The sequence below is a fragment of the Miniopterus schreibersii genome (genome assembly GCF_964146895.1).
Source record: "Miniopterus schreibersii genome assembly, chromosome: 12".
NCBI classification, from domain to species: Eukaryota; Metazoa; Chordata; class Mammalia; order Chiroptera; family Miniopteridae; genus Miniopterus; species Miniopterus schreibersii.
Window position 1 is genome coordinate 12331955 of NC_138112.1, and position 15991 is coordinate 12347945.

A 15991-nucleotide genomic window follows, 5' to 3' on the forward strand; every position below is an offset into this window, starting at 1 on the left:
ACCTCTATTTCTTAGACTCAATAAATAAACCCCTTTCATTTTATAAGTAATATTTTTAATGACAGTGATGTAAGCTCTTTTTTATAGCCTGGGGTTTTTAATTATGGGAGATATCTAGCATTTGCTTTTGGATCTAGTCATAATCTTAAAAACATTTAAAAGCCCTTATTATATATATCTACAAGGTGTTATCCTTTTAGAAAACTTGAAATGTCTACTGTGGCCCTTGTTCTCAAGGACCTTGAAGTCTAGTTGGACAAACAGGCTGCTTTCTTATGCAAATATGTCTTTGTTATGGGCATTAATTAAATGTAAGGAATCCTATAAGAAGCTCTGATCATAGTATAGTCAGTTCACACATTTTTTTTTTTTTTTAAAGTACTGGGCCATCTTTTGGATACCTTTGGGAAAAATTTATGAATTTTTAAATGATAAGGGTTGCTACTCCCTTTAGACAGTTTAGGTGTTCATAATCTCCAAGAGAATAAATTTTTACTATGACCAATATAGGATAACTGTAATGTATATTATAGTGTAATTGTAATTCTGATTTAACCAATATAATGTAACCTACCTGTTTCCACAGGTATGTTTTGGAGTCCTCAAGCTTTCTGGGGCTTTTCTATCTTTTTCTTAAATGTCCACTTAAAATGTTTAGTGCTTCACTTCACACATTAGTAGGGACTAGTTACTCCCACGCCCATTCTAGGCTTTCTCAAGGTTTGGCATTTTCTAGTATATTTAGGGAAATTTCAGAAGCCATGAATGCTATAGCCCAGTTCTATTTCTAATTATTTTCTTAGTCTTATCTGTGGTTTCTCTGGGAGCACTACTTTTTCTTTCATACTCTAGAATACTACCCATAAAAAGATGTTGTTGTCATAAACTTTGGCTGGAGACAAAGGAGAATTATAGCATAGCTGGGAACAGGCAGGGATTTAAAATGAGTGTTAGCCCACTGCAGAGAACAGGGAACAACTTCAAAATGAATTTGTGACATTGTATCCTACATTTCCTCTGTCACACCTTTACTTGGGTTTGCTCATTCTATTAAAGAAGGCAACACAGTGTAGTCATTGAGAATATGGGCTCTGGAGTCTCCATTGCCTGGATTCAAATCCTAGCTCTATGTTTTACAGTCTTTGTCACTTTGGGATTATTATATAACGTCCTCTGCTTCAGCTTCTCATCTGTAAAATGGCGTAATAGTACCTATTTTATAGTGTTACTGTGAGAGTTCAGACGATACGTATATAACCTGCTTCAAATAGTGTTTATTAAACGCTTGTGATTCCTACCAAATGACATTTTGCTTCTAGGTTTTGTTGTTCTAAGAGTCCTAGCACCCCTGGAACTCTTATCTCCTTCACCTGCCAAGAGTAAAACCCTAAATCTTGTCAATGGTAGCTACCTTTCTTCTGCTCAGGCCTGACCCATCAAGATGCTTTCCTGAATAAGAGGACCCTCAACCCCAAGATGAAATAGGCGTCTTCATCATAAGGCATGCAGAACTGCAGTCATGTTTTGTTGCAGTGGGTTCCCCCTTCTTTTTCCAGTAGATCCATCACACATGTGATTGCACTTGCTAGGTCAGAGCTGTTTTCTGATTCATAAATCAGAGGCTTCTTATCCCTGGTCACCAAGTTTGAGTTGATTTGCTTTTTCTTTCTAAGAAAGCATGAGACCTTCTGAATCATCTGGATAAAGATGAAAGGTTTATATTGCCTTGTTTTTTCATTAGGTTACCCTTTGGTCTGTGACAGCCAGATGAAGGAGATGACTCCTTCATTTCCAGCGAGCGATAAAGAAGCTTCACGGTTGGAGCAAGAGTATGTGCATCGAGTCTACGAAGAGATCGCTGGGCACTTCAGCAGCACAAGACATTCTCCGTGGCCACACATCGTGGAGTTTTTGAAAGCTTTGCCAAGTGGTTCGCTAGTGGCTGATATTGGATGTGGAAATGGAAAGTACCTTGGCATAAATAAGGAGTTATATATGGCAAGTAATTGTTGCTTCTGGCTTTCTTTCTACTTCATCTGTAAGGGCCTGATCAATGCCTTCCTCATGATGTAATGATGTCTTTTAGGTTGATTATAACCAACAAATTGAAAATTAATGAACACGCGCATTCTTTTTTATTCCCATAGAAATTTTTGGGCATGCCATTGTTTGAATTTATTTTCTCCCTTTAGATTTTGCTTTCAAAGAAGATTATTTTATCAGTAAAATTATTTATATGTATAAAGACTCCTTACCCATTAGAAAGGATTAATAGGAACCATTTTCTGTGCTTAGATCCTCCTAGGCTCCTGGGTATGAGAAAGATAAAGCTGATCTTTTCATCTGTCTTTTGTCAATGAAGAAACAGGCTCACAGAGGTTATATTCTTTCCCTGACGTCATATAGTTAGGGAACATAAGTTAAACTTGAACCTGTGCCTTCTGACTCCAAACCTAGTGTCCTTTTGCTCATAGTGGAACAAGAAAAAGTTTACTATTTGTTGGAGTCTTATTGTTGAAGAGACTAAGGCTCAAGCAGATTAGAAAATTTGACCAAGGTTACAGTGCTAGACCCAGGATATGAACCTGCTTCTTGCCCGATATCAAAGTTTCTGTTTTCAGTTGCTGTGATTTCCTTTCCTGTGGGCTGCTCTTTTTTGTTTTTTTGTCTGCTGTGCTAGGAAGTAGGAAGCTCTCCCTGCACTAGTGCGTTGTTGAAATACCATGTCAGCACTGCTCTGTGAGCACTGGAGTGTCCCTTTCTCAAGAGCAGGGGAGGAAGGACTAGAGAGGGGACAGGTAAGGGGAATGAGAGCGGTCTGCTTTCACGGGCTGCGGTAAATCAGAGCGTTTCTGATTTACTTTTACCTCTTCCTGGATATTGTGCATCTACATGAGGAAAGGAAGTTACTACTGCACTTGAGGAAAGGTGTAGTTTGTGCATTCAGATAAAAAATAGCTTTTCATCAAGATCAGACATTAGTATTTGTATGCTGTTATGCTTACAATTAAAATTTAGTTTATAAAGAATAAAGTCTAGTGAGTTAAGTTTGTTCTGGTTGAGAAGGAAACAGGTTTTTGATGTGTCCTTTAAAATCACAACGAAAGCACAGTTCAGAACAAGGTGACTCCTGGTGTCTAAGGTGCTGTACAACACTGTTTCTAGTAAGTTCTGCTTTTGCACTTCCTTGGTGATAGCCCATGGCTTTATCTAGTTCGGTATCCTTTGTGATCGTGACCCTAGATGGAAGTCAACCTCACTGACTTAGTCATGATGATAAGATTTTCCTGTACAGTTGAGAAAAATGACTACTTGATAAAGAGGCACCTGAACCAGAATCTGCAGGCCGCTGATTCAAGAAGGGATGCACTTAGCAGGGCGGGAAAGCACAAGTACGGGCTCTCTGTCCACTCTGTCAGTGGCAGGCACACTCGTTCCTTCCTGTCTGTCATTCCTGGAGCCGGTTGCGTTGTCCCATCTCTAGGAAGGAAGGCTCAGTAAGTGTTGGTTCAGTGAACGAATGGAAATGCTTTGTCTGGCGATAGTTCTCGTGTTTACTGTACCAGCAGTTGAATTATTTGTGATGAAAGGGAAGCTGCTTTTTTTTTTCTTTAACCCTCGTCTAAGGATATATTTTCTTGATTTTTAGAGAGAGAGGAAGGGAGGGAGAGAGAGACAAACATCAGTGTGAGAGAGACATCAGTCAGTTCCCTCCCACACGACCCCGAGCAGGGATCGAACCAGCAACCCAGGTATTTGCTCTGAGCGGAAATCGAACCCACAGCCTGTGGTGTACGGGACGGCGCCCCGCGCAGCCGAGCCACCCCGCCAGCGCGGAGCCTGCTCTCCTTGCTGCTGAGGCTCCAGCTGGATGGAGCCGTGATACCTGAGGATATTTTGAGCAACTACCTTTGACCATGAAAATATGTGCATTTTGACATTCATGAGGGGATGTGACCCCAGACATTCATTCTGGGTGTTCAGATATAGCGTAGTCATAGCATCTAAAAAATTACTAATATCACTTTATATATAATTTTTTTAACAGTGCATTTTAAAATAACAGCTAGGGCTCTCATGGAAATAGTTTTATGAACTGCTTTTCTTTTCTGTAAGAAGCACATGTGGTGAATTTGTTCTTATGTGATCTCAACCACGCCTGAGCTTAGTCTTCTTAATTCAGAAGTCTTATATTCTGGCTGGGAACCATTTCTTTCTTAGACGTCTTCAGTTACTCTTCATTTCTATGAACTAACTGTTGGCTTTATTTCCAGAGGTAAATTTTATGAGCAAAGATTTTATACTTTCAGGAGGCTTATTCGCTTTATGATAGTACCAATGATAGATGAGATGTGCGTGGCCTGCCTCATTCTCTAAGTGACTTTTCTGTGCATTGATCTCAAAGCACATTCAGTCCAAGTGTTTCTTAGATGGTTACTTAATATGTGGCATGGGCTTTTTTGGTTGCTGTGAATAGTTACATCATAATAATGCCAGGAGTCTTTTTATAATGATAAGAATTGGAGATGTGTCTATATATCTGTACATTTCTGGGTTTTTTGGTGTGGTGGTGGTGTTTTTTTAATCGTCAACTACCCCAGTGAAGGAAAGAACAGAAAGGAAGCTAACTGTCCAATACCTGCTGTGTGCTAGTGCTGTGCAGTGTTTTCTCATATACATAGTCCATGAGATTGGTATTGTTGTCTCCATTCTACTGATGGGAAAACTGATGCTCAGGTTTGACATGCCCAAGGTTAAATGGTATCAGGGCAAATATTAGAATCTCATCTCTAACTCCAGGGTCCATACTCCTGGGTGCTGTGCCAAGACAGACTCTAAAGCTGGCTGTGGTGACAGGGAAACGCAGGCTGTGACCTCAGGCATGACAGGAATCATCTGTTTTGATGTCCACTTACTTGGCACATGATAGAAGCCTGTTAATTGTTTGTTGAGTGGTGAGGAGCAGACCTGTGAATTCACCTTCAGTTTCTTACATGAAACCGGAATATACACAGTGCTGTGTTCGCAGCCTTGAAGGAAATGTGGCAACCTCGGAGTGGGTGGGCCTTCACTCGGAGCAGGCACCTTCAGGGTTCATGGATTTCTCTTCGCATCAGCCTCGCCTTCCAGGTACTGATAATAACTAACATTTGCATAGCACTTTTATGGTTAGTGAAACATATTATACATCATTTTTATTTGACTCTCATATTAACCCTGAGAAGTAGGTATTTTTATGATGAGGAAAAAGAGGCTCTGAGATATTAAGTAGTTTTCCTATGTTGTTCAGCTAGTTATTGCTGAACCCATAATTTAAATCTGGGTTTTAGTATGCTTTTGTTACTGTACTTGACTGCTTTTGCCTGTTTCTCTGACTTTATATGCTACCAGGCTGATTTCCTGTAATAGCATATTTTGTTAATAGTTTAAAAATGTAATTTTTAAGAAGTAAAAATAATATAGCCACAATTCAGAAAATCAATGTGACAAAAAGGAAGAACATGGATTTTTGGAGTGAGAAAGTCTTAATTCCTGCTCCACCACTTAACTGCTGTTCAATTGGGGGCAAATTACATGTGTTCTTTGAGATGAAGTCTCCTCGTCTGTAATATGGTGGTAGTAATACCTAACTCAGAGTGTGTTATGAGGGTGCTAAGTACATTACTGCAAAGACTCTGCTTTAGTACATAGTGGGCACTCCATAAAAGGCAATAGTATAGTAGCCCAGTTATCTTTTTCCATACTTTGGACTATTTTCTTAGGATACATTTTTACAAGAATAATTATTGGGTCAAAAGTTGTGAACAGTTTTATCTTCCTTAAAAAATGGCTTGCCAAATGGCTTTTTAAATTGGATGAGCCACTTTGTATTGTCACTGACACTTTATGAGAGTGAGTTTTATCACATTTTATCACTATGGTGTACTTGAGTTTTATATAGTTTTGATACTTTGATAGCAGCAAAATCGAACCTTGTTTCAGTTTGCACCTTTGACTACTTGGTTGAATATTTTTTCATTTTTACCTATACTTTCAGAATTACATGTTTATGTTTTGTTGAAGATTTAAATTATTTAGGAGTATAATTATCCATTTTAAGCCTAAGCACTATGTGTTTTTATGTCATTGATCTTCTAACACACAGAAGTAGAGTCTTTTAATATCTGTGAGTATAAGTAAGCCATTTTCTGTCCTGTTGTTGATATTATAGAGTATTATTAAGGAGAGTTTAAAACACTTGGTACTATCCTTGGTAAAAAAAAAAAAAATTAAGGGAATTTAAAGACAGAAAGGGAAGATAAAAAAAATAGTGATGCTTTAACTATAGTGTATGGAAGACTCAGTTGCAGTAAGTGGGAGATGAAAGTGCGGAGCCAGGCATGGCCAAGCATTGGTCAGTGGGAAGCTTTATTAGACCAGGTGCTTTATGACTAAAACTGCCCCTGCTCTCCTGTTGGCAGAAAGGAATTAAGAGAAAGGACATTTTCTCTGATTTTGTTTGGCTGCTGTTCCCCTTGTTCTGTTTTATCTGTGGTTTTCAATATAACTTTCCTCCTTTGAGTAACTATGGAGCTCTATCTCTGGGGATTTGTTTTATGGGCAAGTTGGATTTCTTCCTGTTGACTTTTAGCAAAGTATAGCAATCTGACAGAATTGGGCATACTTGAAACTTCTATCCCCATGAACTGAATTTTATTGTAACAAAAGTTAGCAAGCACCAAAATCTAATATGCATGTTACTTGAGTAGTATTGTGATATTGTGACTGTTGGCTCAGTGGCATGGAAATAATAAAAGTAATAAGCTAGTTATGTACCTTACACTGGTGAAGGGAGCAGTTAGTTGGGAATCGCACCACTGTTGTTATTAGTGGGCCCTTAGTACTTTTCCGTCTTAAAGTATGTCAAAGGGAAACTGCTCTGCTCTACCTCTCTTTTGGTACCTTGTATTATACCTGAGAAACGAATGCAGCTCTGGGATAGAATAGAGAAGCTGTGTAGTGCCAATTAGACATTGAGCATATTCATATTAAGTATGACTTCCATGGCAGTGTGATTTAACTTGGTAAGAAATTGCTTTGACATGAAGATTCATGTTCTTTGTTCTCTGATGGGTTGCGGGAACCTGAATACTGATTCAGAAATTCAAGTGAATAACTATAAGCTTGAGGTGGCTGCTTCTGTTTGATGAAATCTACTTGTATACCTTTTCTCTGTTGTACAGATGGGTTAAGAAGAAACATTTGGGCATAATTATTAATTAGTGATCTAACATTTCTTAAACCCTCCCATTCTTTCCTTAGTTTACATGTACACATTGTGCACATGCCTGTGTTCTCTCCCTCTCTCTCTTTCTCTTCCACACACTTACTGCACTGTTTGAGCTGGACAGCAAAACGGTGTCCAACAATAGCAAAACTAGAGGGAAAATGGGCAGTCCCAGCCCCAGACACTTCCCACAGAACCAGACACATACACCAAGCGTGTTAGCCCACCTGCTTGGGAAGGTGAGAGGATGCTGCTGGCTGCCTTCAGTGCTGTCATTCCCACAGGACGGTTTGGTTATACTAAATTAAATAGCATTTTAGAAATTTTGAATTCAGCACTTTATTCTTGACATATATAGATTAGGTGTTTAGCAGAACAGTAACTTTAAAAAATGAAATAAGTTATTTTTTATTGTTTTGGAATTTTATTTTCTGATTACACAAATAATACATATTGAAAAGTATAAAGAAGCAGGAAAAAAATCAACTATTTTTCTGTTATATGGGCCATCAGAGTATAGTTTATTAGTAATGAGAGATACCTTAGATCCTCTCATTCATAGCTCTCCTCAAAAGACTAAATGTCTATGTTTATGGGATATTTTTCATTTTTAAGTGTGTGATATTACAAAGAGATCTAGATTCTGAGTGGTGATCAAGTAGATGCCAGGTAGGACCTCTTTTTTCCACCACTGTCATTTTTAGTCACGTCATTTGTTTCCATTTACTAGCTTGAGTTCTGTTCGATACCTGTTAAGGTAATAAATTCTGCCCTGTGAATTATACATTCTGACTTTGTACTGGCTGTAAGAACTGATAATATGGTCTTAGGTCATTTCACAGTGAATATGAAATCTGTCTCATATTTTATGGTAAGGAATAAATCCATTGCTCTTGATTGCCTATGACATTGAGAAAAAATGTTATGGCTTTCTCTATTTTAGATTGGCTGTGATCGTAGCCACAACCTTGTGGACATTTGTAGAGAGAGGCAGTTTCCGGCCTTTGTCTGTGATGCGTTGGCAGTGCCGGTCCGCAGTGGGTCCTGTGACGCCTGCATCTCCATTGCTGTTATTCACCATTTTGCGACAGCAGTAAGTACTGTCTTTCTCTCTCCAAGAACCTGTAACTAGAGTGGCAGGAAATGTGCATGGATTTTACTGGTTTGGACCTGTATTAGCTTTTCTTTCCATTCTCTTGTCATATTTTGCACCGTTTGTTCAGAGAGCATGTGGATGGAGATGAGTTATATGAGAGTTGTACTTAGTTAAACAGAAGCCTGTTGGGGCTTTATGTTTTTATAGCTGCACGTTTCTGCCTTTTTCCTACCTCGAGTCTTACTCATCTTTAAATTTTTAATCATCTTTAAATTTTTTCCCACCATATAATTATTTTTAATGCCTGGAGTTCATAATATGAGAGCCAAAGCTTTCTCCGAGACTCACGTTTAAATTCTCAATTGGCTCATGAGGCCAGTAGGGGTGCTTCTTCTTGTCTAGTTTGGTGTCTGGGAAGACTTCATTCAAACCTTCAGTGGTCAGCTGATCAAATGGAATTATGCTCTTCATCATCTCCAGCTCTTTCTTATATTGCTCAGTCCTGGCCTTCGAGAGAGACAAAAACTCTACACAGCTTTTCCCTCTTCTTTGTCTTCAGTGTCCACCAGGACACTGTTTATCCTCTGGCACAGGGACCTTCAGGGCATTAAACTTCTCAAAGTCGTCTACCAAGCCGGCCTTTGCTATGTAGGCCCTGTAGTAAGCGAAAGCAGGTGGACTCAGGTAGAGTAGCCAACCTGGAGGTGAGAGTCTCATTCCAGGAGATCAGGGAGTTGGCAGTGCCCTTCGGTTTCTGGTTATGGCCTCCCCAAAAGCTACCCAGTCAGTGTCCTTTAGAGCAGGTTTTCGCCCAGCTGTCTCGAGATCCTTCAGACCCCGGTGGCCCGCGGTCCACAGCAGCTGTAAGACTTCAGGAGAACACCAGCCCTGTGCCTCTGGAGCGCGCTCGCCTCAGCCTCAGCCTCAGCCTCAGCCTCAGCCTCAGCCTCAGCCTCAGCCTCAGCCGCAGCCTCCTCTCTCTATCTCTCCCTGTCTCGCTTTCTCAGCTCTCACTCCCGTCCCTGACACTGGAATCTCACCTCCTTCCAATTCTCTTTTCTTCTTCTTTTTGCACAAGTCAGGTACTTAGCTGGTAGTAGTGTGTCACTGATGCCTTTAATTAGTCCCATATGTTCCTAATTATAAAATAAATGAGTTTTGTATTTTTTATAGGAAAAAAATCTTTTTTCTTGGGTGTGTGATTTCTCCCTGATCCAAGCAATTACTTTATAGATCACCCTGTGCTGGAGTCACCAGCAGTTTTATGACCTTGTGACCCTAATGGATTTCAAAACAAAACAAAATGGAAAACCTCTGTGCCTCTATTTTATTAACAGAAATAAAATTTCTTTTTCCTTCTTCAACACTCTTTTTTAACCCCTCAACCACAGAACAAGATTCCCCTTACCTTTTTTTCCCTTTTTTGTTTTCTATAAGATATTTTGCTGGATTTTTTTTCTGGGCTATTTATCTTAATTGAGAATAGTCTACAGTCAGTTATATTGTTCTGTTTTCTCTCTGTCTCCGCCTGGTTGATAAATGGCAACATGTTTTTTGCTAGGAGCGCAGAGTGGCAGCTCTTCAAGAACTTGTCCGGCTCCTGAGACCTGGTGGGAAGGCACTTATTTATGTTTGGGCGATGGAACAAGAGTATAATAAGAAGAAGTCCAAGTATCTCAGAGAAAACAGAAGTGGCCAAGGAAAGAAAGAGAGCAACAGTGATCCATCAGAGCAGGAGCTCTTTGTGGAGCGAGTGCCTGACACAGGCCATCAAGACTCAGCATGTTCTGTGCCCTCCGTTAATGACTGTCAGAAGGAAAGATGTAATTCAAGCAAAGTTGCTAATTCCAAGCTGCCTATTCACACTAACAGGACTTCTTTTCATTCTCAAGACTTACTGGTTCCCTGGCACCTTAAGGGAAGCTCTAGTAAAGAAAAACCTACTGAGCCACTTGGTCCATTAGGAACCCATGACTCAAGTCCTGTGTTTCATCGTTACTACCACGTGTTCTGTGAGGGAGAATTGGAAGCTGCCTGCCAGACTTTGAGTAATGTCAACATTCTGCAAAGCTACTATGATCAGGGGAACTGGTGTGTGATTCTTCAAAAGGTCTGATTATCTCTGAACATACCATATACAGGAAAGAAATGCTCAGCTTTTTTTTAAAAGCAGACTAAATTAACTGTCTTTTTAGTTAAAGAGAAAACTTGTGGTAGAGTACCAAAGGAGTGCACCTGAGAGAAATTTGGAGTAGAGATTAGTTGGGAAACATTTAGTCTAACTACTATTGCTGACCTCGTTTTATCCATAAATGTAGGCTTCTATAGGGAGGAACAAGGGTGGTTTTTTAAAGTGATTGAAGTAGTTTGTGATGTAGTTAGGATCCTGGGGTAAGTGTACAGCATTTTGAAGATAAACTTTTGTTATAAAATGTTACTAAATGAATTGAATTATGTAGAATCATAGTGAAGAAATTGTACAACACTTTAATAAAGAAAATTCCTATTTAGTAGAAAATTATCTGAAATTTTATCTGTGATTTTTTAGCTCCATAAAATCATAGACGATAACCACTCTGTCATCACACCTGACTACCATAGGGCTTGACACGTAGTAGGTGCTCTGTAAAATTTTAATCAGATAATACCCATATATTAGTAGGAGCTTCATCCAGCAAATATTTACTGAACCCCTACTGTGTACCAGTTACTGTTGTAAGTACTGGGAAGCGAGCATTAGACAAACAACGAAGAACAAAGTCCTTGTCTTTATGGAGTTAAATTCTAGAAGGGAAGACAGACAACAAGCACATAAATACATGCAACGTGCCAGACAGTGAAGAATGCCATGGGAAAACGACAGAACTGGACCAGGGGTTCACCTGACAACAAAAGATTACTTTTCAAGGGCGGATGTAACTACTAATCCTGCCTTTATTACCAGAGTTAATTGGTGTACCTAGTGCATTGACCTAGGTGCTGAAGGCAACCCAGATGTGCTCTTTTAACTCCTGTATTTAAATGGAATTGTCAGTCGGACCTACTTGTGGCCTTACAGCCAAAGCTGTGGTGTCCTTATTGGGTATTTCTAGTTTGTTCCAGTCCAGGTGCAATTAGGGGTTATTTTTAACCTACAAATATTTCATAGTTACCAAGTTAACTTACCACTTAGGTCAAGTTTCCAGGAGGAACAAAGGTAGAAAGTTAACCAAAGGTCAAATGATCATGCAGAAGGGAAAGTCACTTTTGTTTTTTTTAATACTGTACTCTCAGTTTGCATTGCTTTTATAGTAGTACTACTTGAGATTACTTAAAGAAAAATTGCCATCTGTGAATTATGACTGCCTAGACAATTATACATCCTGTTACTAAATGTTAGTGATGCTTAGTAGACAAATCCACAGTTACAGTTGGAGATTTCAATAATTCATAGAACAAATACATAGAAAATCAGCAAGGATAATAGTAGCCTTAAACAACACAATTCACTAACTTAACCGTATTGACATTTCTAGAACATTCTAGCCAACAACAGCAGAATACACATTCTTATGAAGTACACAAGAAGCATTTACTGAGAAAGGCCATCTTCTGAGTCCTAAAACAAGACTCAATACAGTTAAAAGAACTAAAGTCATGCAAAATATGCTCTCTGGCCACAATGAAAATAAATGAGAAATTAATAGCAAAAAGATCTCTGAAAAAACTCTCAATAATTTTGAATATAAATAACCCATTGATTCAGGAAGAATTCAGAAGGGGAAAAAGAAAGCATTTTGAACTGAATGAAAAGGAAAGCACAACGTATTCGAATTTCTGCAAAAAGAAATTAACATAGCAGGCCTGCCACCACTATCCTTAGAAAGACCTGTTTGCAAGGCCAGCTTTTCGCTGGAATCTGGGAACTTGGATTTCAGGGGCAGAGCAGAATGGGAGGAACCCTCCCACCCTAACTAATAGGAGTGGCTCACTGTGGAATTGGGGTGTATTCCAGGCAAAGGGTGCCTACATGGCCGGCCCCCAGTAAAAACCATGGGTGTTGTCTCTAACCAGTTTCCCTGTTTGGCAACATTTCACACTTTTTGTTAGGACTTCTTGTTCCAGGAGTTAGGTATGTCCTCTGTAACTCCACTGGGAGAGGACTCTTGGAAGCTTGTGCCTCGTTTCCTGTGGACCTCACCCCACATACCCCTCTGCTGATTGTGGTACCTTCTGCTATAATAAATCATAGCACTGAGTATGACTAGATGCTGAGTCCTGTGACTTCTCCTAGTGTCCATGAGCCTCCAGGTGGGCCTGGGGACTCCCAACACACTGCTAACGTGCTAGTTAGGGAGAAATTTATAGCACTAAATGCCTGTGGTAGGAAAGAAGAAAGATCTCAAATCCAAGGGCCTCAGATTTCTTCTTAAAAAACTAGATCAAGAAGAGCAAATGAAATATGAAGTAGGCAGAAGAAAGGCAACAAGAAAGATCAGAGCAGAAATCAATGAAACAGAAAACAGAAAAATAGAGAAAATCAATGAAAACAAAAGCATGTTTTGGAGAAGACTTAATAAAATTGATAAACCTCTAGCCAGACTGAGTTGACCAGGGACTTAATTCTATGATTTTTATAATTCGAGATATAGTCAATAAAACATAATTAAAATAGATTCTCATGTACTCTTTATTATTTAAGTTAACAAAATTTTTTTCATAAATATTTGCAGTAGGATTACTTCAAATGGCAACCCAATTTAATTACACAATTTTCTGTAGTAAATGTATTGAGGAAAATAGAGCACTGCTGATTATTAAAGAATTATGATCTCAGCCAGTTCCTAAACATAAGTGTGAATACTGGGCCTGAGAATTGAGATTCTAGGTAAAGCCATGTTGACTGACTATAAAGATAAAATTTCTTAATACATATTACTTATTATTTTTGCTAATTGGAATAATTTTCTAATCTTTGACATTTTAAAAAGAAAATTAAGAGAAATTCTTTCTTTGCATAATTTCCTTCATTGCTTTTCTGCTTTGGACTAGCAACCTCTGCTGTCGGTCAAGAATTTACTATGCAGTGAGTTCATTGACAAGTCAACTCACTGAATGTTTTCCACTCATGTGAGTGGGCAGAGAATGTACGGCTTCTGCCTACATACCCATTTTCAGCTGCTTCTCGGTGCCTGGCTGCATCTGTGCCCTGTGCCTTCCCTTGAAGCTAAAGAGGAAACCAAGGTAAAATCTTTCTGCCTTCTCGTAGAGCCTTCCTTGATAGAAGTCTTGATTTTGCCATAATGGAAGAGAGAATGTGAAGTATGACTTCCAATTAACTTTTGTCAGTTATGACTGTAGTTTTGAAGAATTATTTAGTTAATGAAAGACCTCAAGTTTTAATAGAGGGTATTAAAAGGCCATGGTGCAGTGAGCCCGTCATTCTTCAAGCCTCCCTTTACTATCTGTCTGAGCAGCTTTTGAATGAAAATGTCTGGCCTGAAGGTAAGGATTATTAGGTTAGAAATAGCTCCCCACAGGTAACTTCAGAACCTTACTTGTAGTGTGGAAAACAAATCTGTTCAAATCAGCACTGGATAAGAGGAGACAAAACTATAAGAAGTAATGGAGCTATGATGACCTGAAAATTTTTATTTGCTGTAAGAATTATAGCCAAATCTTTGAAAATTAGTTGTGTTTAGCAGAGTATCGTGGCAACTATGTGCCTGCTTCATTTTTTACCACCTGCCTTGCTAAATGTTCTTACTTGGTGTACTTCTGACCTGAGGCAAATTAGTCCAAAGGTTCTAGAAAAAATAAAGCCTTTCCAAGTCAGACATGGATTTAAAACTGAACTTAACCAATTAACCAGCTAAGGAACCTTGGGAGAAATAAATATCTGTAAGGAGAGGATAATAATACCTACCATGCAAGTCGTTGGGTGGATTATGTGAGATAGCATGTAAGATATCAAGCGCAGCACTTATCACATAATAGATGGCCAATGAATGCCAGCTTGTTCCTCCCTTATTCCCTGCCCTGGGAGCATCCCTGAGAGCGATCTGTTCTTTACCTTTTCGTGTGTGTGTGTGTGTGTGTGGTGTCAACTTGATAGGCATTGATGAATTTATTTAATGTATATTTATTGATTGCCTACTATGTGTCAGGCACTATTTTAAATAACAGATACATCAGTGAATACAAAAAGATCCTACCCCCGTGGAGCTTACACTTAGAGTGGAGGGAGTGATATGTTGGAATGTGACAGGGTAGACAATAAGCCATAGATAAGTAAAACGTATGTTGTAAAATGGTACATTTTCTTTTTTCTCTACAGAGAAGAGGTAGAGCAGGAAAAGAAGGCTGGAATGGCAGGCAGGTGCCAATTTTTAAAAGCATGGATAGGGTGGGTGGTTCTCCGTGAGAATGACATTTGAGTGAAGATTTGAAGAAGGCGGAGGAGCTAACTTTGTACTTATCTGGGAAAGAACATTCCAGAGAGAAGGAGAGGCCAATGCAAAGGCCTAAGGTGAAAGGCCTAAGAAAGCCAGTGTGGGTGCCACACAGTGAGTGGGAGTAGTTGAAGATAAGGTCAGTTATTTGGGAGGCGAGACAGACCACAGAGATAGGCCAAAAGACTCATCTTTGGGTTTTGCTCTCAGTTCGAGAGCTATATGAATGGTTTTGAGTGGAAAAGTGACATCATCCCAGTTCCATTTTAAAGGGATAGTCTGGCTGCCATTTGGAGATCAGACAAGAGGATGACCTGCACAATCCAGATGACAGATGATTGGCTTGCAACAGTGTGGCGGTGGCTGAGGTGGTGAGGAATGGCATGCTTTTGGATATGTAATTTGAGGGTAGAACCTTCAGGATTTCTTGTGAGTTGGGCTTGGAGTGTAGGTAAGTAGAAACCAATGTGTCCCCACTCCTGAGTGTGGAACTTCTCTGCGTTTCTTAAGATCCGTTCTGTGGGGCTGCTCCCCTTTAGTTCAAATGCAGTTTTGTTTTGCCTTTTTCTTCCTCTCCTTGCTTTTAGGCACAACTCTACCATGGTGCTGCCCTGAGCAGATATTCCTGGCAATACATCTGCAAATAAACCCAGCAAGTGCTGTACTTTGAGCTCAGATAGTTCACACACTGCTGAGCAGCTAGATGTTCAGTCAGTGTGTGAAAATAGAAATAAACAGAATGTTGATTGTGTATCATAAATTCCTTTAGGGATCATTAGACCAAGACAAACACATACCCAGGGATTCCAAATCGCTGTAAGCTATGGACGGGCAGGCGGTCGATGGCACTTCATCTTTAATAAATCACTAAAGAGAAAATCTTTCCCCAAGAAGGGCCAGGCATGCATGAGCGTAACCTTCCAATGCCCGTTGCAGAAGCAAGGAGGGAATAACTGGTGATGAAAAGAGGGAGTTAAGAGCTTTATTATTGCCTTACCTTTTGTTGTGGCTCTATTTATAGGTCCCCTAAAACCTATAAAACCTGAAAAAAAAGTGTGAAAGAAAAAGAAAAAGCATATTGAATTAGAGTGCAGTCTCGTTGTCTTCACTCTTGCGAAAGCAATTGGAGTTTGTTACTGATTAATAAGAAATAGCAAATAGGCATCAAACCCAATTCTAAAGAATGTCCACGCTGAC

General features: G+C 39.4%; 1 protein-coding gene and 1 pseudogene across 2 annotated transcripts in view; one reads left to right on the forward strand and one right to left on the reverse strand.

The window, feature by feature from the left end:
* ALKBH8 (alkB homolog 8, tRNA methyltransferase) overlaps window positions 1-10884 on the forward strand; it is a 53678-nt gene extending 42794 nt beyond the window's left edge. The window contains exons 10-12 of the mRNA XM_081152919.1: window positions 1742-1998; window positions 8211-8360; window positions 9925-10884. Coding sequence (XP_081009045.1) covers window positions 1742-1998; window positions 8211-8360; window positions 9925-10479 — 962 coding nt within the window. The 3' untranslated portion in view covers window positions 10480-10884. The remainder of the gene's footprint in view (window positions 1-1741; window positions 1999-8210; window positions 8361-9924) is intronic.
* LOC308564873 (ATP synthase subunit d, mitochondrial pseudogene) lies at window positions 8661-9493 on the reverse strand (annotated as a pseudogene). The gene is made up of 2 exons: window positions 9404-9493; window positions 8661-9224 (listed from the first exon to the last, which is right to left on the reverse strand). The product of its transcript is annotated as an ATP synthase subunit d, mitochondrial pseudogene (transcript).
* Window positions 10885-15991: the final 5107 nt, after the last annotated feature.